The sequence below is a fragment of the Podarcis bocagei genome (assembly GCF_964188305.1).
Source record: "Podarcis bocagei genome assembly, chromosome: Z".
NCBI lineage: Eukaryota > Metazoa > Chordata > Lepidosauria > Squamata > Lacertidae > Podarcis > Podarcis bocagei.
Window position 1 is genome coordinate 9240408 of NC_138140.1, and position 22402 is coordinate 9262809.

General features: G+C 46.0%; 2 protein-coding genes across 3 annotated transcripts in view; one reads left to right on the top strand and one right to left on the bottom strand.

The window, feature by feature from the left end:
- SLC31A2 (solute carrier family 31 member 2) overlaps positions 1–22402 on the top strand; it is a 537879-nt gene that overhangs the window by 179996 nt on the left and 335481 nt on the right. The window lies entirely within an intron of this gene.
- The window catches only part of LOC308578981 (uncharacterized protein), a 148431-nt gene that overhangs the window by 55770 nt on the left and 70259 nt on the right, over positions 1–22402 (bottom strand). For both annotated transcript variants that reach the window (XM_081179605.1, XM_081179606.1), the window contains exons 15-25: positions 19590–19643; positions 16776–16820; positions 16464–16517; positions 15035–15079; positions 11683–11736; positions 10277–10321; positions 9836–9889; positions 9384–9428; positions 7900–7953; positions 1985–2029; positions 799–852 (exon numbers count right to left, since the gene is read on the bottom strand). In XM_081179605.1, the coding sequence (XP_081035731.1) occupies positions 799–852; positions 1985–2029; positions 7900–7953; positions 9384–9428; positions 9836–9889; positions 10277–10321; positions 11683–11736; positions 15035–15079; positions 16464–16517; positions 16776–16820; positions 19590–19643 (549 nt within the window). The remainder of the gene's footprint in view (positions 1–798; positions 853–1984; positions 2030–7899; positions 7954–9383; positions 9429–9835; positions 9890–10276; positions 10322–11682; positions 11737–15034; positions 15080–16463; positions 16518–16775; positions 16821–19589; positions 19644–22402) is intronic.

Sequence of the window (22402 nt, forward strand, 5' to 3'; positions counted from 1 at the left end):
CCCTCCCCTCACTGCTTTCCCTTCTGCCTCCCCATTCCCTCCCTTCCTTTTTTCTCTTTCTGCAACTCTCAGCCACTCTCTCTGTCATTCTTCCCTCTGAGCCTTGCTGGGCACTCCGCTTACACTTCTAATAGCACTGCCGGCCAACTGGGGAGGGCCTTCTGCTGTTGCAACAGCCCACGGCAGTGACCAGATTCCTCTGCTGAGGCGCCCAGAGGATTCTGTGTGCCTTGACTGGCTACCCAGAGCAACAGAGGAGTGGCCTGGGGAGCACACAGATGGGTGGGCTGCTAGCCACTCCGAACAAGGGGGAGAGATATAATTTTTCTTTCCCCCTGTGCCTGCACCATTGGGGGGGGGCAACTTACACAACCACTAGGTATGCCCCTGCCTGCCTTAAATCAGGTCATATAATTTTTGTCTACCTAGCCCAGGATTGGAGACTCTTCAGTACAGGCTGGTAAAGCCCTACCATCCCCAGTCTACTCTCACCTGCCTGCCACTTAGTGAAGCGGTGGTTCTGCCAATCATTGGCTCTGGCACCACCTACTGTTAGTCTCCCTGCCCGCCATCCTACCAGTCCCAATGGGCACCAGCCACCACTGTGACTTACAGCTGTTCTCCAGGGACCCAAGCAGAGGCCTTTCTTCAGCTGGCTGAGGACAGGAATCAGATACTTTCAGCATACAATGCATTTGTTTCTTGCTCAGGGGAGAAGGGAGCATGCAACAATATCAAAAAGGGAAACTTGCACTGGAATAACTGCTACACATCCCTGGGCACGAGATGTTACCATACCTGGTCACCTTTGGGTCCCAGATCCCCTTTTATTCCCTTTGGTCCTTTGCTTCCCTGGAAGAGTAGAGGTTAAAATGAGAGGGGTCGTTGAGAACAGGCAGTAGCATGACCTGGTCATCCTTTAGTGCAGGAGTGGGGAGCCCTTTTTCAACCCAAGGGCTCCAGCCCCTTGGGGTAAACCTTCCAGGCCCGTGGTGGAAGGGGCAAGAGTAAAAAATGGGTGGAATAGCAAATGCAACTCTGTGACATTCCAGTCACAGAAAAGTCAGTAGCATCCACGTGTGCATACACCTCTCTCCAGGCTTCATCCAGGCAAGCAAGGAAGAGGCATCACCAGGGTTCAAGAATGCATTACATCTGACAGACTGAAGCATCATGAAGGGTGTTGGGCAGATCTCATGAGGAGATGGGTATGAAATATAGGGAGAGGGCTGAGAGCCAGGCTGAGAGGCCCCATTCATGCCTAGGCAAATCCATCTTTTGAATTGTACTCTCTTCTTTGTTTATTCCAGGCATAGGCAAACTTGGCCCTCCAGATGTTTTGGGACTACAACCCCCATCATCCCTGACCACTGGTCCTGTTAGATGGGGGTGATGGGAGTTGTAGTCCCAAAACATCTGGAGGGCCGAGTTTGCCTATACCTGGTCTATTCCTCAGTGGGGCTGAATTTTCAACCAAGCCATTTCTTTGGGGTTAAGATGGAACTTTTCAAATACTGGCAAAATTTAGTGGGGGGGGGGGCGGGCAGGGAGGACCACTAAATTGCATACTGATCCTGAAATGTAGGAAGTTGAATTGAAGATTGGAAAAATGGGGATCTGAGAAAAAATGAAATTGACAGATTCCTGTCTCCCTAACCCAGATGAATCAGAATGATATCATTGCTCCTTGGCTTCAATAAAATGCATATTTTAGGATAAAATTATGTGTGTATAAATGCATATTTTAGGGATAACGTATTCAAAAATTAATATCTTGTGATGGGTAGGGAAGTTGATAAAAGTTGATGCCGATTTTCATGTCTTTTGTTTTAAAAAGGAAGACTGAGGTGGAAACAGGACAGGATGGATTTAGCACTGAACACATGTGACACTGACATTAATCAGAAACAGAGTGCTCTGTCCATTGCTATTACTTTCATTTCACTGAACATTTATTTCAGGTGGGGAAAGCAAAGCCACTTACATGGTCCCCAGGGGGTCCTTGAGGGCCCTGGCTCCCGGTCAACCCCTTAAATAGAGACAAAAGGTATTTTTTTATTTAAAAAAGCCAAAGAAACTTTAAGACACATGGAATCTTGCCCTCACATTCCCTCCACCCCCTCCTTTCCACAATAAAACACATGAAATCTATAAGACTGAGCTGGAAATTATCCAAGAAGTTTTAAATGATCTGAAATTTGGGGGATACCCCTCATCCTGTTACCATATATTGTGTTGGAAACTGTGTTCTCTGGGGGTGGCAGCCTCCGTTACCCCTCCCCAAAGACACCTGAGAATGACCAATATTAGCTGTCAGCTGTGGAGAGAACAATCTTGCCTCCCTATGAATAGTTCAGCAGGACCACAAAAAATGCTGAAATGATTACCCTCAGGAACTTTGCCACCTGCTAATGCATTGATTCTCAAAAGGTGTGGTGTGCCATATTGTTGTGGCAGGAGAGGATGGCAATGTGGTGGGAAGATTCCAGTATAGTATAGTATAGTATAGTATAGCATAGCATAGCATAGCATAGCATAGCATAGCATAGCATAGTATAGTATAGTATAGTATAGTATAGTATTTAAAAAAAAATTTTTTGCAGGATATGGATAGGTATCTTTTCAAAACCAAGCACTGCTAGGAGTTGCTTCTTTTTGCTATCCAATGTATTTCTTATCAATAAAAAACTGGTGTGGCGTGAGTAAATTATTATTCTGAAAGTGTGGCCCAGAGAAAGAAGTTTGAGAGCTACTGCTCTAATGGTACAGGAAAATTAATAGAATCTTAGAGTTAGAAGGGACCCCAAGGGTCTTCTAGTCCAACCCCCTGCAGTACAGGAATCTCAGCTAAAGCATCCCTGACAGATGGCCATCCAACCTTTGCTTCAAAACCTCCAAGGAAGGAGAGTCTACAAATTCTCTTGGGAGTCTGTTCCACTGCTGAACAGTTTTACTGTCAGAATTTCCTCCCGAATGTTTACTTGGAATCTCCTTCCTTGCAACTTGAAGCCATTGGTTCTAGTCTTACCAACCAGAGCAGGAGAAAACAAGCATATTCCCTCTTTCATGTGACAGCCCTTAAGATATTTAACTGGGGAAACATTTCGGCTCACCGCTAGAAATCAGCACATACATACAAAACAGGTAGATCATCACCATCTCTCCATCTGAGGGAAAACTGGTGGGGGGCGTGGCATGGGCATCGCCAGGATTTTTGCTAGGGGTGCAGGCTTTTGTTAGAGGGGGCAGAACTTCTGATTAGTATTGATTTGTATCAGCACCAAACTTTATTTTGGAATTTCAAGTTTGGTTATATATGGCTTCTGGGAGGTGAAGTGTCTTCTGATTTCACTGATTAAAAATTTCAGGGACCTGGCTAAATTTGCTTGGTATTCTGTATCTTCCACGTGCTGTTTCATGGGGTTTTTTTGGCTTGTTAATACCCCATGTTGAGTAGGATCTGTGGGGTGAGGCCTAGAGTTGTTATTACAGTCATACCTTGGGTTGGGTTGAATGTGCTTCAGGTTGAGCGCTTTCGGGTTGCGCTCCACCGCAACCCGGAAGTAACGGAGCGCGTCACTTCCGGGTTTCGCTGCTCGCACATGCGCAGACGCTCAAAATGACATAACACGCATGCGCGGAAGTGGCAAAATGCGACCCGCGCATGTGCAGATGCGCCGTCGCATCTTACGTTCCATTAAGGATGCAACCCGAGGTACCACTGTACGTTTATCACTGCACATTTCCACGTCATCTGGAAACTGTCCTTAATAGTTAAGGGAGCAAGGCCACTTGGGAGGAAGAATAGTCTCAGCCAGTAATTTAGTCTGGTGAACCATATTCTAGCCTCAATTCTTACGAATCCAGTTTCGAAACATATTGTAGCACTGGAGATGTGTTGGGCACTTGTCCAGCTGATCTTAACAGTTTAGATTGTACCAGTTCTAATGGTGCGCAATTGGCAAAGGGGCCTAACTGGGCACCATATACAAGCTGTGCAATGGATTTGGCCTCAAACTGTTTGAGGGCTGCAAGTATATATTGTCCAGCTTTAGTCCAGCTTAGGTACCTAAGTATTATACTTCTCTGGACATTCCCTGCTACATAATCCCCGGTGCTACTTGAAGATGCTGGGGACTGAACCTGTGGCCTTATGCATGCAGAGCAGATGCTAAACCACTGAGCTGCTGAACCACTGAGCTCCAGGGGCCCCTTCCCTGCAGGAGGAAATGCCTGGAGGGGATGTGAAGATGAATTGCCAGAAGGCCAGGAAAATTGTTACCACATTCAAGCCACCAGTTTGTGCGAGTGAGATGGGGTAGCCTCATTTCTCAATGTCAAGCATCTGTCACCTTGGGGCTTTGATCAGCTGATGGACAAGAGAAGAAGAAGAAACAGAGGAAGAAAGGGTGCAGAAACAGGGAACATTCCTGAGGAACCTGATCTGAGTTAGAACATCATCAGACCCAAGCTGAAAGGAAGGGTGGGTAAGGAATAACACCCAAAATCTACACCTAATCAATCACACTTATGTCTCCTGATGGTGGTGCAAAACTCCTAAGGGAACTCATTTGTAGCCTGGGTAAAGGAGTCTAGCTGGAGGCAGAAAAAAGTTTTTTTCAAAGTATATGCTCATAGCATACACACTCACAGGCAGGGCCAGATTTAGGTTTGATGGAGCCCTAAGCTACTGAAGGTAATGGGGCCCTTTATATGTCCAGCTGTCCTTAGTCAATTGCCACTGTTTTTTGTGTTGAATATATGCTATATGGTAATTTATGGGCCTAATAGGTATCTAAACCCATTTGCACATAACAAAATATGTATTTTATCATAAAATACATATTTTATGTAGGCACCCTCTATATAAAAAGGAGCAAACCAGTGATATTTTAGGGAGCAGGCTAGCAAGCAGGGCCCATTACTTACATCAAAGGAGCCTACACAACACAAAACACTGTTGCTGTATGTAGGTTTTATTTTATTTGTTTTTTAATCTTATATTTTGGAAATGTATATGCAGTGTTTTTTTCTTTAATTTTTTTTGGGGGCCCCCAAGTGAGTGGGGCCCTGAGCTATAGCTTGTTTAGCTTATACAGTCATACCTTGGGTTACAGACGCTTCAGGTTGCACGTTTTCGGGTTGCGCACCACGCCGAACCTGGAAGTACCAGAATGAGTTACTTCCAGGTTTCAGCGCTCTTGCAGAAGCGCTAAATCATGCTTTGTGCATGCGCAGAAGCGCCGATTCGTAACCCGCGTGCACAGACGCGGCAATGCGGGTTGCAAATGCTGCGGGTTGCGAACGTGCCTCTCGCACAGATCACGTTCGCAACCTGAGCGTCCACTGTACATAAATCTGGCACTGCTCACAGGGACATAGGACACTATCAGACCACCTGCCCATCTGGCTCAGTATTGTCTGCATTGACTGGAGCAGCTCTCCAGGTTCTCAGACGTACCCAGAGATGGAGGGGATTGAACCTAGCATCCTCTGAAGGCAAAGCATGTTGTGAAAGATCCCTGATGGAACACTGTACTCAGCCACTTAACAGAAGTTACAGCCACAGGATACATGGCTTCCATATAATGCACATGGCTTCCACCAAAGAATCCTGGGAACTGTAGTTTGTTAAGGGTACAGGGAATTGTAGCTCTGTGACAGGGAAGCTGCAGCTTTCAGTATCCTTTCACAGTGGCAGAGCTGCACTTCCTGGGCATCGCAGTCCAGGGGTAGAGGGGTAGGAAAGCTGCCGCCCACTCTCTTACTGCTATCTGCCCCTGGGTCAGGCCTGACCCAGAGGTGTAGCTGCTGTGGCCGGGAGCGAGGTGCACCACAGCCAAGGAGGGAGGGTGGCATCATTGCTATCCACTCTCCTGCTCTCCTCCCCCGGGTCAGCGCTGACCCAGAGGCAGAGACTGTGATGATGGGGGGTAGTCCGGCACACTTCCACTGCCACTCAGCTTGCCTGACGATAGCAGAGTACAAACACAGCGTGTGCTCTGTGTGCCAGCATGCAGAAAAGAGAGTCTGTATGCTGCTTCTTGGTCTGATTCTAAGAAGATTTATTTGTATAGCAGAAATAAATCAGAAACTCCGGAGACGGCATGTTGTCTCCCTTCGTTGGTTAAAACCGAAACCAGTCTCACATAGAACAAAGAACAGATCCCTGGATGGAGACCACCCCCAGTGGGCAGGACGCTCACTCTGAGCTGTTTAACCTTATTAGCTCTGGTTCTCCTCACAGAGACATGGGAAGGCACGAGCAGAAAAGTGCACCCCGGACCCTGAACTCCCCTGGACCCACCCACCTTATGCCTCTGTCCTTTGAGAGACGGCATGTGCCTTTAAATGTTTGGTGCAGATGTGATCAGAAAATAGAGAGAGAAAACAAGAGTGAGAAGAAAGTCATTTTGCAACCACTATGCGTTTTCAGAGGAATTAATGGACATTACTAAGGCCATATTCAGGCCATGCATTTAAAGAGCTATGATACCACTTTAAACAGAGTGGTTTAACTATCAACCCCTCTTCACAGGGTGCTCACTCTCTGTATCCATTCTTAAAGGCATCAAAGCTTCTGAATGCCAGTTGCTAGAAATTGCAGGAAGGGAGAGTGCTCTGGAGCTTGTGGGTTTTCTCACTGGCACCAGGTCATTGGCCTGATCCAGCAGGCTTTTCTTATGTTCTTAATAAAGGAGTGGATTAAATAGGAAACATCAGAAAACTGCCTTATAATATACTCATTATTGTCTACACTTAGTGGCAGCGCCGGACAACCCCCCATCATCACAGTCTCTGCCCCTGGGTCAGCGCTCCAGGGTTTCAGATAAAAGTCTTTGGAGATGTCAAGGACTGAACCTGGAACTTTTTGCATATGCTCTATCATTGAGCTCCAGTCCCTCATCCGTATCTACTTAGTGTAACTTTTGCTTTTTGCAAATGAATTTTGCATGCCTGTTATATTGTTTAAGAAACTTGTTTAACCCGAGGCAACCAGTTGCAGAGAAGGTGGGCAACAGAAATTATATACTGGGGGAATCAAATACTTTCTCAAATAGTTTTCAGTAAAAACAACAACATAAGAACCCCACATTGTTTGTCTCTCACTTATTTTGATTAGGTAGAATGAAAGGGAGTATTCCATTCTGCTTCAGCGACTGGCACAGAGCCCCAAACCTGCCTTTATGTACTAGAAGAGCTAAAATCTTCGTTTCCAAGCATAGCTTCTTGCTGAAATCCTGTAATATTTTACAGGATTCTTTCTTTCTTTCTTTTGTTGCTCTATAATGGAAGAGGGACCTTCCAGACGGGAATAGCACAATAACACTGGGGAAGCATTATGAAACAACTAATAAAGCAGAATGTTGTGTTGACAGTCAAGGATAAATGCACTATTGCTGCATCAATGATATATTGTAGGATATACTCACAAACCACTCCTACCCAGTCTCACTGCATATAAGCTTTGCAGAATTAGATCAGAATGAATGCTGAATAAACAGGTTATTCAGAAGACCCTGTGCCTCTGTCTACTTCTATGAAGAAGAAACTAGGCCTTTAGTGTCATCAGCCCAATCCTGCAGGATACTCTGCCAACAGAGATTCAGCAAACAGCTTCTGTTTCAACGTTTACAACACCTGCTGAAAACTTTTTATTTTACTGGGCCAATGCAGGCAACTGAGAATAGACCTTTCCCACAATAGTTAATTGATGTCAATTTTTAACCTTTGATATGGTTTTTAGTCTAATGTTTTATGTGCTACTGTTGTAAACAGTTTTTGATATTTCCTTTTTATGAAAAAGCAGTACGTGAATAATTTTATAAGTAAGTAAAAGGAGAACAGCTAGTACGCTTGGAGCACACCATTCCCCTCCATGCAGATTTCAACACATACCATTAGGCCATCTCGTCCATGCACCCCTCTTAGGCCAGAAAGACCACTTTCTCCCTGAAAAATGACAAAGGAAGCATAATGTTAGGGATTACAAGCATGGAGAAAACAGGACACACAAACACAAGAAGCTATCTTACGATGTCAAACCACTGACCTAAATAGTTCAGTTTTGTCAACGCTGGAAGTTCCGCTGGTCTTTTCCATGCCTACACAGAGATGCCAGGGATGGAACCCAAGACCTCCTGCATGCAAAGTCCTTTGCATCAGCTGCACATCTGTTTTATTTCTCATTCCTTTGGCACTGGAATTTAATTATTTATACCAGGAGTGGAGAATCTGTGGCCTTCCTGATGTTGCCCACCATCCCTGACTACTCACCATACTTGGCAGGAGCTGGTGTGAATTATAGTCCAACCGCATCTGGATGGCTACAGGTTCCCTACTGCTGATACACGCCTCTGGATACCAGTTTCTGGGAATCACGAGTGTGCTCTTGCATTTACACAAGCCTTGCAGGCTTCTGGCAGGCATCTGGTAGGCCACTAGGAGATGTGGATACTGGACCAAATCTAGCTGAACTCTTATGTTTTTGGCTTTAAGAACACAACCATCCAAACTTGTTTTACACACTTCTTTGAATCCGTGAGGACTCAAGGATTGTAATTTACTCCACAAAGTGTAGAGACTGTGACTGATGTGGACCATCTTTAAAAGAGAATTAGACAAATTCATGGATAACATGGCTATCAAAGGGCTACTAATTATGCTAGCTATTGTGCTACCTCCATTGTCAGACATGATATGCCTCCCAAAACCAGTTGCTGGAAATCATGGGGATGACGACCTGCTGTCACTCTGTCTTGCAGGCCCTGTGGAAAGATGTCACGTCCTGCAGGGCCCTAGTCTCTTGTGACAGAGCGTTCACCAAATCGGGGCCAGTGCTGAAAAGGCCCTGGCCCTAGTTGAAACCAATTTAACTTCCTTGAGGCTCGGGACCTCCAAAGTGTTGTTATTTGTGGTCCTTAAGGTCCTCCACAGGGCATACCAGGAGAGGCGGTCCAGTAGGTATCCTATGGGACATCTGGTTCACCACAGTGAGAACAGAATGCTGTAATAGATGGGCTTTTCACCTGATCCAGCAGTGCCCTTTTTATGTGCTTATGTTCTTATAAATTTAGTAAAAATAATAAAGGAACAGAAGGAGAGTCAGGCCAATGGTGAATCCAGCCCAGCATCCTATTCTCACAGTAGCTTCAAGAGAAAGAAAAGTGGACAAAAAAGGTTCCCATAAGATCTTGGTTAGGCAGATGATACTGTGCTTCAGGGCAGTGGAGATGGACTATATTTACCATCAGTGGTTCTTTTCTTTCCTCACTGATGATTTTTGTGAAGATGGAAAAAGGTGCCAATCAGTTTTTGGGAGAAAGAGCAACTCTTTGGTTGTTTAAAAGGCAAGAGGCAAAAGAAAAAGATATTGTGCTTACTGGGTGTCCTTTGGCTCCAGGGGGTCCTTCTCTCCCAAAGCGACCCTAAAAGGGAAATGATTATTTTACCGTGACATGAGGATGAACAGATGGACAGTAAAAGTGGATCCTGCAAGCTGTTACAAAACAACATACTACCTGGCTAGAAGGATAAACACTGACCATACACTTTTCAGTGAAGGTCTCACTGTGCTTTCTGCACTTGAACATGTAGCTTATAATCACTAATCTTGTTTGCACATCTGTTTGGATATAAGGACTGTTTATATTAATATAGATGATTAAATTAGGATGGATGGATTATCCTCATTGTTAATGTGAGCTGATGCCGCTTTTAAATTTATATTATATTTGCAATAAGGGGGGGGGGAGTTTGTTTCAAAGGATCACCAGGCAGCTAGACATCTGGAGGATTTTGTCCCACGTCTATAAGGAAGGTATGGACCACTCACCTGTAATCCCCTGAGTCCTTTGGGCCCATGCCTCCCTTCCAAGCCTTGTGGGCCCTAAACAGAGTGAAAGGAAGTCCCAGATGTGGTACAAGACCAGATGAAGGGTATGCAAAAGAAAGAGAGAGAGAGGGAGAAATTGTTGTTTAGTTCATCCATTCATGCACTTTTTTATTCTTTTCAAAAATGATTTGGAAGCAGTTCATTCATTTTCTTTACCCCTATTAATTTTAATTCCCCACAGATTTCAATGGGAAACCCACCCACTCTTCTGCTGCCTGTAACTTTGTGTTTTCTATCCCAATGATTTAGTTCATGATTAAGTATTTTCTTTCTGAAGAAACAGGGGGGCAGGGTGTATTTTGCTTTTTCTGCCTCAGGAAACCAACATCCCTTGTGCATCTCAGCTCTGTTGCCATAGCAATTCCAGAAATGAGTACATACCTGAGGGCCTGGTGGGCCTGGCAGGCCTGAAGGCCCCGTTTCTCCCTGGAGGAGACAAAAAATAAATAAACAACTTTCTGTCACACACAGTCACATTATAATACATAGATACATATACTTTTAGGTTGAGTAACCTTCTCTTGGTGGGAGTGGTGTATTCATCCTTTTTAAAAAAATCTAAACCTTTTAAACTAGGGATGGGGATCCTGTGCCCCCTCCCCTATTGTTGGTGGACTACCAAGTCATCCTGGCCATTAGCCATGCTGACTGGGACTACTGGGAGCTGGGAGTCCAACCACAACTGAAGGGGCCACACTTTCTGCACCCCACCCCTCTTCTTACATGGAAATATTTCACAGCCCATTCCCTTTTTCAGAGGACAGCACCAGTTGTGTTGATGTTTTTCAACATTTGCAGAGTGCTGGTTGCTGCTTTAGAACCCAAGAACTAGTAAGCAGAGCTGAAACTATGTTCTGGTTCCATTGCTTTTAACAAAGAAATCTACTTGTGGATATTCAACACGTACAGAGAGACAGAGAGAGGGAGGGAGGGAGAGGAGTTATGAATGTTTTTGCAATGTGCCAAAGGGCAGACGAACGTAGGCAACTTAGGTTGCAGACCAGGAGTGGAGAACCTTAATGGTTTATTAGCACTTGTCAAAATGTGGAATTTTTAATTGGACGCTGTGATGAATATAGGGGTTGCTCGTGCGTAAGTTGCCGCCACTCCTGGCTAAGTTGGCTTGTTAAACCTTTTCTGTCTGGACAGCCCTTCACTTTGTAGCTGCCTCAGTCGCTAGCAGAATCCGTCAGTGGGCATTTCTTAAACCTTTTTCAGCATAAAAGCTGTTTGACGCCAAGTCTCCTCCTACTCTCCCTGCGCGGAAGTCTTCTGCGCAGGGAGGGTGTGGGTAGCGGAGGACCCGTGCTCTCCCCGCTGGTGTCCAGCGAAGAGTCCTGGAGCCCTCTCGCCAATTCCCCCATCTGCCCCCCTTTATCCCTGGTGTTGCGCTGATTTCCTTCCCCCGCTGAGCTACCTCTCTCCCTGCTGGGTCCCTCTCCAGCATCACTTGAGAGCCTTCCCTCCGCCTCTGGCTCCGATGTCAGTTCCCTGACAGACGCAGTAATGCTTCTGAATACCAGCTTCTGGAAAGCACAGGAGGGGAGAGTGCGCTGGTGCTCAGGTCCTGTTTACAAGTCTACCACTGAGGAATATGGTTGTGGACGATGAGAACAGAATGCTGGACTAGATGACCCATTGGCCTGGTCCAGCATGTTGTTCTTCTGTTAATCTTACATCAACTTACCCCTCCCCCGCCTCCCTCCTGACTTCTGTTCAAATAATTTCTCTGAGGATGGAATTTTGCATTTTGCATTTTCACCCCTCAATTTTCCCAGAACACTTACCTGGGAGCCATTAACTCCTTGAACTCCAGTCAGTCCTGGTTGCCCCAGCTCACCCTATAGACACCAACACAGATAAGGTGACTGAATTTGTTGTTGTGCAATAAAAAAATATTTATTGACAGGTGCTATTTGACTGCAAATATCTCCTGAAGCAAAATCTGAGGCAAATTTGGAGGACTCTGCTAAAGGGAAACTTTGTGGGGAGCACTTTTTTTTTTAACATGTATGAAATGAAACAAAACAAAAAGCATTAACATACAGCTATGAAGAGCATTATTGTCATGTTCTGAAACAATGCTGGACCCCATGATGAAAGTAATGAAAGGCCTAAGGCAAGGCTGGGCAAAGGTTAGTGGACTGGAGATAGCTCTGAGTGAGCAATTTGCTCCAACAAAGTTTGGAGGAAATGGAACCTTTTATGCCTCTGTCTCCATACTTCCTACCTGCTGCCTTGAGGGACATCTTTGGGAGAAGAAAAGCCTAAGGAGTAAATCCTATTCAAATCCAGAGTGCAGTCCCTAAGTGTCAGGGACTGGGCAGAGAAGAAATGGCGGAAACTGTTGATATTTTCACCCCTCCCATTGCGAGAATCTCCTGATATGATATTTTCAGAAAGGAGGGGCGGAAATTGCTCTTCACTTCTTCCGCTCCTGCCTGACTCTGTGTTATCTGTGTTATCTATGTAGTGATTAGATGGCTGAGTGAGAACTGTAACACTCATGCAAGCCAGTAGTTTTAGTTGCAGCAGCTATTAGAAATAAAATAAGTTATGCTTCACAGCTTTCTTCTGTGTTGATTATACTCTGCTGAGTCTGGTGCTCACAATGCAAAGCTGTGAGTCCAGTGGACTGAGACCTGTTTTCCAGGAGTGAAAGGTCTTTGGAAGTGCTCCAGTTGCCTAGTCCAGTTGGGGCAGAACCAGTTATTGAGCCCAGTCGCTGGCACTGGCTCAAAGGCGTACTGACAGAAACTGCCTCCCCATCCTGACCCTTCCAGGGAGGAGGAAGAGGAAGACAGTGTAGCTTTACAACAGGGGTTTGAGGGAGGTAGCAGCTCAGAGGCAGATGTGGAGAAAAGCTGGGAAATCCTGGGAGAGCCGGAACAACACCCAGCTGACACATTGTCATTAGAAAGCATTCCAGACCCTCCATCTCCCAGAACCCAGTGAGTCTTAAAAGTAGGAGAGCAAAGAGCTCAAAGACAGAAACATTTCCTTGTCTTTATACTTTCCTGGGCAACCAGCTGGGAGTTGCTGACAGCATCTTGACACTAAGATGGTTGGATGGCACCTTGTACGCCTCCTACAGCCAAGATGGTGCCAAATGTATTGCTCTGCTTTCCATTAGACCACATCAATGAGACCAAGACGGGGTCTTGTCATCTGGGCAGCCCAGGACCTCCATACATGCTGCCCAGGCTTGCCACTTTGGTGCTACGGAAGGCAGCAGTTATGAGTTACCGGTCTCTGCAGCCACAGCATGCACTGTGATTCTCCAGCAGTTTGACTTCACTCCTGGAGGCACACTCCATTGTTTCTTGTGACAGAATGATGTCAGCAACTCCATACTCCCTTCTCCAAGCTCCACCCCCTTGAGAGAACTTCAAAGCCTTCAAGGGTCTGGCCTAAACAGAGACACTCCTCCTGCATTCCACTGATTCTCAAAAGGGCTAGATTGGTGATGAGCAGTGGGAACTTTCCTCATAACGGATCTTCTCTGTCCTCTTGATCATATAGGTCATCCTTTTATGGATCTTTCCCAATTCTACAGTATCCTTTTTGAAGTGAGGTGAATAGAACCAAACACAGTGTAGTCCCACCATAGATTTGTATAAAGGCATAATAACAGCAGTTTTATTTTCAATTCCTTTCCTAATGATCTCTAGCATGAGATTTGCTTATTTTACAGCTGCCCAAAGCTCTTAAGTTCTTCCCACACTTGCCCCCTATAAAGTGATGGCCAAGGAAAGTCCTAATGGACGATCTGAACTACAGACTGATTACAGTGGTACCTCTAGATGCGAACGGGATCCGTTCCGGAGCCCCGTTTGCATCTAGAAGCAAATGTAACCCATGTCCATGTGTCTGCGCATGGGTGGAGCACGTTTTGGCACTTCTGCGCATGCGGGTGATGTCATTTTGAGCGTCTCCGCATGCGCAAGCAGCGAAACCCGGAAGTAACACACTCCATTACTTCTAGGTTGCCGCGGAGCACAACTCGAACGCGCTCATCCCAAAGCACATTCAACCCAAGGTATGACTGTACTATCATAACTTCTCCCAAAGAATCCTGGAAACTGCTAGACAATATTTGTATCATTCACAAAATTACAGTTCCGAGAATTCCTCAAGGAGAGTAATTTATTATCCAACCAGTACTTCAATCTGCATTGTAGATATTCTTTGAGTCTGGAAATTGGGCTAGATAATTTTTTCAACCCTCCTCATGACTCAACAGTAGGAGAGCCAGTGTGGTGTAGTGGTTAAGAGCGGTAGTTTCGTAATCTGGTGAACCGGGTTCGCATCCCCGCTCCTCCACATGCAGCTGCTGGGTGACCTTGGGCCAGTCACACTTCTCTGAAGTCTCTCAGCCCCACTCACCTCACAGAGTGTTTGTTGTGGGGGAGGAAGGGAAAGGAGAATGTTAGCCGCTTTGAGACTCCTTAAAGGGAGTGAAAGGCGGGGTATCAAATCCAAACTCTTCTTCTTCTTCTTCTTCTTCTTCCAATCATTTTAATCACAAGAAACTTAAACTCATGGCAAACAAGGCTATTATGAGTACAAACGACATGTGGCAATCCTGAAGTCATGAGATTAACAAAGGAAGCTCTAACACTAATTGAACTGGAGAAGAAAGAGGAAGGACGTAGAACCTGAGAGAAAAACAACTACAGTCATACCTCGGGTTGAAGTACCTTTGGGATGAATATTTGCAGGTTGCGCTCCGCGGAGACCCAGATGTAATGGAGCGTGTTACTTCCGGGTTTCGCTGCTCGCGCATGTGCAGACGCTCAAAATGACATCACGTGCATGCACAGAAGCGGCGAAACACGACCCGCGCATGTGCAGATGCGCAGTCACGTCTTACGTTTGCTACAGGATATGAACGGGGCTCCGGAACGGATCCCGTTCGTTCCAGAGGTACCACTGTAACAAGTAATTAGTCAAGAAGGAATCAGTGAGGGAGGAAATCTTGCTGTTCTATCTATCTCCCCCACTTGTTTGGGTAACTTATTAAAAGCATCGTTGCTTTATTTTGACATTTTACAGGCTAATGAAAAACACTGGGGCTGGGGGCAGGATGAGCACAAGAGGGATTTTACAAGTGACTAAAGAAAAACGTGAAATTATTACCACAGGCCCTGCAGGTCCTGAACAGCCCATGGAGCCGGCATCTCCCTACAACAGGATAAAATGTTTAAATTAGACACTACCTTCCTGAACAACAGCTTCCCTCTGAGCTTTGACTTCCTCAGTCTTATGAAGAACGTAAAAAGCTGCCTTATACAGAGTCAAAACATTGGTCCATCTACCTGAGTATCGTCTACACTGACTGGCAGAGGCTCTCTAGAATTCCAAGCAGGGAATATTTCCCAGCCCTACCTGGAGGTGCCAGGGATTGAGCCTGGGACCTTCTGTGTGCAATGCAGATGTTCTGCCACTGGGTTACAGCCTTCCCTCTGTAGCTTGAGCCAGCACGACCAATAGTGGGAGTTATAGTCCAGCAACATCTGGAGGGTCACAGCATTCTGTAGAAGGTGGACCCTTAGCCTGATATTTTTATAGTTAGCAAAAGCAAAGCACATCATGCAGAATAAGAGTGACTATGCCTATACACATGAATCAATTTTTGCTAGTGCATAGTTTTGATTCCTTTAATATAGATCCTCTCTGATACATTATAAATTAAGTTGCATTTTGATACAGGTTGATACATTTTTATGTTTTGTATATGTTTTGTTTCTCTCATGAGTTTAAAAAATATGAATGCACATTGTTTAGAGATATTTATTTACTCATTATCTTACTTAAAATGTGGAATGGTGATGATTAGTAGTTACTGGATTGTGAATAGGAAGTTTGTATTGTTTGCTTATGTTGCCTTTTGCTGGGATTCAAAAACTAGCTAGAGATTTCTGTTGAATTATGAAGGGATACATAGATAAAATTAATTATAATATAATATAATATAATATAATATAATATAATATAATAATAATAATATAAGTTTAGAGTAAACACAGCTCTTATCCCTATTAAGTATCTTGGCAGAGAGGCAGGTTAGAAAGCTTGAAAACAAATTAAAAACAAAAGAAACCCAAACATCATCAAGGCATTGCAAGAAGAAACTCAGTCAGGGCTGCAGACTGCTGCAAAATTAAGCAATGTTCTTGCCAATGGAAGACCACTAACACTAAGGCCTGTACAACAGAAAGCCAGGGTTGTGTAGTGGTTAGAGCACTGGTCTAGGACCTGGGAAAGCATGGTTCTAATCCCCACTCAGTCATAAAGCTCAATGGGTGACTTTGGGTCAGCCCCAAACTCTTAGTCTAACCTACCTCACAGGGTTGTTGTGAGAATAAAATAGAGAGGGGGAAAGCATGGATATCACCTTGAGTTCCTTGAAGGCAAAGTGGGATATAAATTAAATCAAATAAAAAAATTAACCAGGCAAATGAGCGACAGTGATATCAGTACATATTGCTTAGAATTAAAAGGGGCTGCAAAAAAAAGTATCATGCTTAGAATAGAGGACTAAAGGAGCAGAGCAGGAACCACTCACCTTTGGCCCAGGGAGACCCTGAAAACCATGAAGACCTTTGGGGCCCATCAAACCCTGTAAGACAAACCTCTATAATGTCATGTAATAATATTTGGAGGTGATGTTAATTATTGATGATAATGACACTGAAGCGAACCTTTTTGAACCCGAGAGTCACACTATCATTTGGACAAAAGCCCAGATCACTATCAGATTCAGGGATCTTGACAAAATGCATTTGCTTTGCTAAAGATTTAGGGAACCATGAGAAGTTGTCCATCTCTGCTGTGAAGATAGATTAAATAGCCAAAGTGATATAGACAAATTGCTTACCTGGAGCCCAACAGGTCCAGAAGGTCCGGATTCTCCTTTGACCCCCTGAAAAATGACATAAAATGAAAAATGACATGCAATGAAGGATACAAACAACTCTCAGCACCCTTAACAAACTACAATTTCCAGTATTCCCTTTTGGGGGAGCCATGACTGTTTCATGTGTTATGATGCTGCAATAATACAGACATGGGGCAGGGACATGTTTCAATGGGCTGTTTTTAATCATCGCCTTTGAAATGGAATGATAACTACCTCTCCTTAAAATCTAACCAGTGAAGGCAGTGAAGATCCTGTGTGAGTGGTGGGAGGTGGTTGGAGGATGGATGGTGGCTAACAGAGTGAGGTTGAATCCTGATAAGATAGAAGCATTGTTTTAGGAGGACAGAGGGTGGGCAGCTTGAGAGTCAGACTGGGAGACATCATCGCAGCTGTCCATGGAGGCACAGGTCAATTCTGTGCCCAGGGCAGCTGGGCTCCACTTAGCTCCACCTGGTATGCCAACTGAGACCCTACCTGCCCGCAGACTGTCTTGCCAGAGTAGTGCATGCTCTAGTTATCTCCTGCTTCGACAACTGTGCTCTACATGGGGCTACCTTTAAAGGTGACCCGGAAACTACAACTAATCCAGAATGTGGCAGCTAGACTGGTGACTGGGAGTGGCAGCTGGGATCATATAACTGTCAGTTTGCATTTCTTGGTACAATCTTGCATATTCTAATTAATTCAAGAGGGTTCTGGAAGCTTCTCTGTGTGAAAGAAACAAGCAGAAGGTTCATGATGTTTGGGTTATTCCTTCAGAGAAGCCGAGTACAGCTGGCTTAAACTGGTCCTCCTCTGAGGGTCTGCTGCTGGTTTTCTTACTGTTACAGGGAACCAGGCAGAGGGCCTTCTCGTTAGTGGCACCCTCCTTGTGGAACACCCTCCCACCAGATGTCAAGGAAATAAACAACTATCTCACTTTTAGAAGACATCTGATGGCAGCCCTGTATCAGGAAGTTTTTAATGTTTTGGTGTTCTGATATATGCTGTGAGCCTCCCAGAGTGGCTGGGGAAACCCAGCCAGATGAGCAGGGTATAAATAATAAAATTGTTGTTGTTGTTGTTGTTGTTGTTGTTGTTGTTGTTGTTGTCAGTGGCGTAGCGTAGGTTGTCAGCACCCAGGGCAAGGCAAGTAATTTGCGCCCCCTAACCCGTGGATTTGCACCCCCTAACCCCCAGATGTTGCGGCCGGCCCCCCCTGCACCCCCCACGCTATGCCACTGCTGGTGAAGGCGCTGCAATTGTGCTTAATTGCGCGGCGAGGTAAAACCAGAGTCCCGAGAACAATAAGCGAGGCTGCCACAAACCCCCGAGGGGTGTTTAGCTGGAGGGTCGCCGCCGCCCGAAAGAGAAGCAGCCGGAGGGCCCCGGAAGAGCCCGGCTCGGAAGAATCCTTGCCACAGAAGGGCGACTGGCGATTGGGAACTGCGCTAGAGGGAGCGTGACTATCTCTCCAGAGGGAAAGGCTGCAAAGGGCGCCCCACATGCTGGTCAAGCAAGGCTTCCCTCCTCCAAAGCAGACCCGATCCAGGCGGCTCCATAAAGCTCCTGGAGAGAGGCGGGGGGGGCGCGAAGAGACAATGCCAAAACTCAGGGGGCTCCTTGAGCAGAGACACTTGCGGCAGCTTAAGACAGTTGCCAGAGATGAGCCCCTCGGGGGGAGGCAGGGTCCTCTATCGCCCCCCCAGCTGCCCTTCTTGTATCTACAGCCAGTTTGGCAGGGGGCGGTGGAAGGGTCTGGAAGGAGCGGGGACCACCGCGGAGCACACATACCGGGAGCTGGAGAGGCGAGGCCCAGCTGAGAAGGGGCCAGCCCGAAAGGCGCAGCTTCACAGCCGAAGCTGTCCTCGGCTTGGGGAGCCGGAGAAGCTGTCGGGTCCGGGCCCTGGCGCAGGCCTAGCCGCTCCCGCGACGCCTCTTTGCTCCCGGGATCGGGGCCGCCAGCTCAGCGGTGGAGCGGAGGGAGCCCCCAGGCAGGCCTGTGAGCAAAGGCAGAGCTGCCGGGCGGTGGCCGCTTCTGCAAGGCGGCCGGAGAAGCGGGGACCCCCTCCCCTCCCCGCGCCCCCCCACTCGCTCCCCCCTCTGAAACTTTGTTAACACTTCCACGCTGAGCCTCTGACAATAGGGGCGGGCCGAGGGCACGACGCGGCTGGGCCCTCTGGACTCGCGCCCCCCCCCAGATGTTGCGCCTGGTGCGGCCGGCACCCCTGGCACCCCCCACGCTACGCCACTGGTTGTTGTTGTTCCACAGTTCTTCTGAAGGCTGCTAACCTGCTCTTCAATTTTATCTTAATGAGGAGGTGGAGATTGTGGAAATATATATGCACAGTTTATAAAAGAGGGCAGGGAAATTTTTAATGTTTGAGGTCTTATTGTGCTTTTAATATTTTGTTGGGAGTTGCCCAGAGTGGCTGGGGCAACCTGGTCAGATGTGTGGTACACAGATAATAAAATGATGGTGATGGTGATGATGATTACAATATATGTCTTACAATATATAAACAAACACATAAATGGGTGGAAAACAAACAAACAAAATCTAAAATCCAAATGTATTTTGAAGTGGCAGGATTAAAGATCCCACCCACTCAAGGTCACAGATAAGAGTCGAAGGCCTGCCGAAAAGGAAATGCTTTTGCCTGGTACCTGTGTAAGCTGCTCTGAGATTTATTTTTTATTTTATTTTGTGAACACCAGTATAAAAATATTTTTTTAAAATAAATCAATCAAATATGTGTTTATTGTGGGTGGGGTCTCAATTGCTACACTCACCTTTGCCCCCTTTTCTCCTTTTTCGCCAGGAGGGCCGGGATCTCCCAGAAAACCCTGAAAGAGGCACATACAGCTGATTTTATTGTCCTGACCAACTTCAAAGGCTCCATAGTGACACATATACAAAAACGATAAAATTATTGAGGCACCCTCCATTATCTCTCTGGATACTGGATGCCGGAGTTCATTCACACACATGGGATGCACATTGCTTGGATCCTCAACAGTTAGGCCTGATCTACACATGCAGAAGGATGAGACAGTGGCGATTAAAAGTGGCTGTATGACTTCAGCCTTCTTGTAATATTAGGATTGCATCCTGTGGTTCCCAGCAGCTGATATTCAGAAGTATTACTGCCTCTCACCATCAAGGAAGAGCATAGTCTTCATGACTAGTAGTCATTTATAGCCTTATCCTCCAGAAATTTGTCCAACCCTCTTTTAAAGCCATCCAAGATGGTGGCCATCACTGCCTCCTGGGGAAATGAGTTCCATGGTTTAACTAAGCACTGTGTGGAGGACTTTCTTTTGTCTGCCCTGAATGCTCCAACGTTCAGTCTCATTGGATGTTCATGAATTCTAGCGTTATGAGAGAGGGACAAAAGCTCTTCTCTGTCCACTTTCTCCATGTCATACGTAATTCTGTAAACTTATCATGTCACATCTTACACACCTTTTCTGTAAACAAAAAAAGTCCCAAATGCTGCTGCAACCTTTCCTCATAGGGGAGTTACTGTGGGATGCAAGAATCAGGTGCAGTCAAACACAACATTGCTGAGTAGACATGAAGGTTGTCTCAGTCCTCCAGCCAGAAGTTCCTGCTTTCCAGGACTGAGACGAAACTTCCTATGTGTAACTTGAGATTGGGGTGGCCTCTCAAGAAGTAGAAAGAACCACAGGCTGGCTACCATCTTGTCTCTCTTGTCTCTATCGATGCCATCTTAACAACAGCACTACTAAGATGCACTCTTGGCTCAAGGCCAAGAGAAGAAAAGGGGGGGCATTCTCCCATAAGGAGATCGCCACCACGTTTAAACTATGTTCGAACCTTTTAAGTCTGCCTTCTGGGAACCTTTGTGTGAACAGATGATTACTTGTGAGTAAACGTTTCATACTTTACAGAAGACTGCGTAGCATCTTATTTTAGGAGGGATTAAATGGGGGAAATACCATTTTTACATGAGGAAATATTTACAGAGACTCTAACGAGTCTGAGCAAGCTATCTGCTGTGCGTGTGTTTTAAAAAGGGGGGAATGTTAACTCTGCTGATTTTGTTGAACTTGTAAAGACAATTTGGGATAGGATATCTTAGACAATATATACCCCCTGCTTCCCTAAACATTCGCACAATTACTTCACCCCCTTGGTTGTTTTCCAGCTCTACAATATCCTTTTGGACATGAGGTGGACAGAACTGCACACAGAGAGTATTCTTCTTGACACAGTGCAAAGTTAAAACTATGGAATTTGTGCCTAAAAGAGGTAGTGTTGGTCACCAACTTGGATGGCTTCGGATTAGACATACATACACATGGAGGACAAGGCTTTGGTGGTTCTGTTTTCCCTCTAGCATTTGAGGCAGTCTGCCTTTGAATTCCAAATTATTGGAAGAGAGCTGTTGCAGTCTGGTCCTGCTAGCAGGCTTCCCACTGATGCACTGGTCAGCCACTGTGAGAACAGAGTACATGGGCCTTTGGCCTGACCCAGCAGGGCTCTTCTTAAGTTCTTAGACTACAGGTGAGTAGGGTTGGGAAACTGTTCTTGAATGCTCCCCTACACAAATTACCAGTCTATAAGCCAGCTGTCTGCTGCTTGGATGACTTGCACTTGGCATGGTTCATAACTGCCTGCCACTGGTAAACCTGGTCTCCACAAGTGTTTGCAGCACTGTGTTGAAAAATATGACTCTTATTTAGATCACAAGATGGCTGTTGCACATGGTTAATAAGCTAATCAGCAACATAGCTGTCAACTTACAGATTTGAAAATAAGGGACCAGCAGCCTCGAAAATAAGGGATCAGCAGCCAAAATAAGGGATTTTCCAAGCACAGGTATGTTCAACTTCTGAGCCCCTCTGAGCCAAAGGTAGAAAGCCCAGCCAGCAGCCAACGAAGCCTCAAGCCTCAAGGAAAACCACTGTCACCTCTCCGCTGGGAAGCGCTGAGCAAAGGCGAGTCCCCAGGCAACGCAGCCGATTTGATCAGAACAAGGCATGCAAGCTCCACCCCCAGTCACTCTTAGACTTCTTATTGGGTGAGCAACGCAGCCAAACAACACAGTTGGAGCCTCCCTCCTCCCTAGCCGGCAGGGAGGGAGGAAGAGGAGCTGCTTCCTTTGAAACCCAGGAAATTTAAGGGACATCATCAATAAGGGACAGCTGCGGGACATGGCGCTGGGATAAGGGACTGTCCTGCCAAATAAGGGATGCTTGACAGCTATGATCAGGAGAACAGGAGAGGGAAACAAGTAGTCCCTACCCCCTACCCCCCAGATGCTTGCAGAAACAACAAACTGGAGCTCAGTACATTAGGAATGCTCCAATGATGAAATCTCAGCTTAATGAACTGAAATAGTGACCAGCTTCAGTTCTCCACTAGCAGCCTCTCCAGTCCTCCCTTTGCATGAACCAGGAAGCTGTAGCAAAATGTAACTTCCTGTTACATTTGTGGGACAGGAGCTCCCCTGTCCTCCTGGGCTACACCCTGTCCAGTGCTCTGCTTTGTGATTTGTTCTGTGATGGAAGAATGCTTCAGGGAAGGGTTGTTCTTTATCAACTACAAGGCAGTCAGAACTACCACTGCTATCAACTGT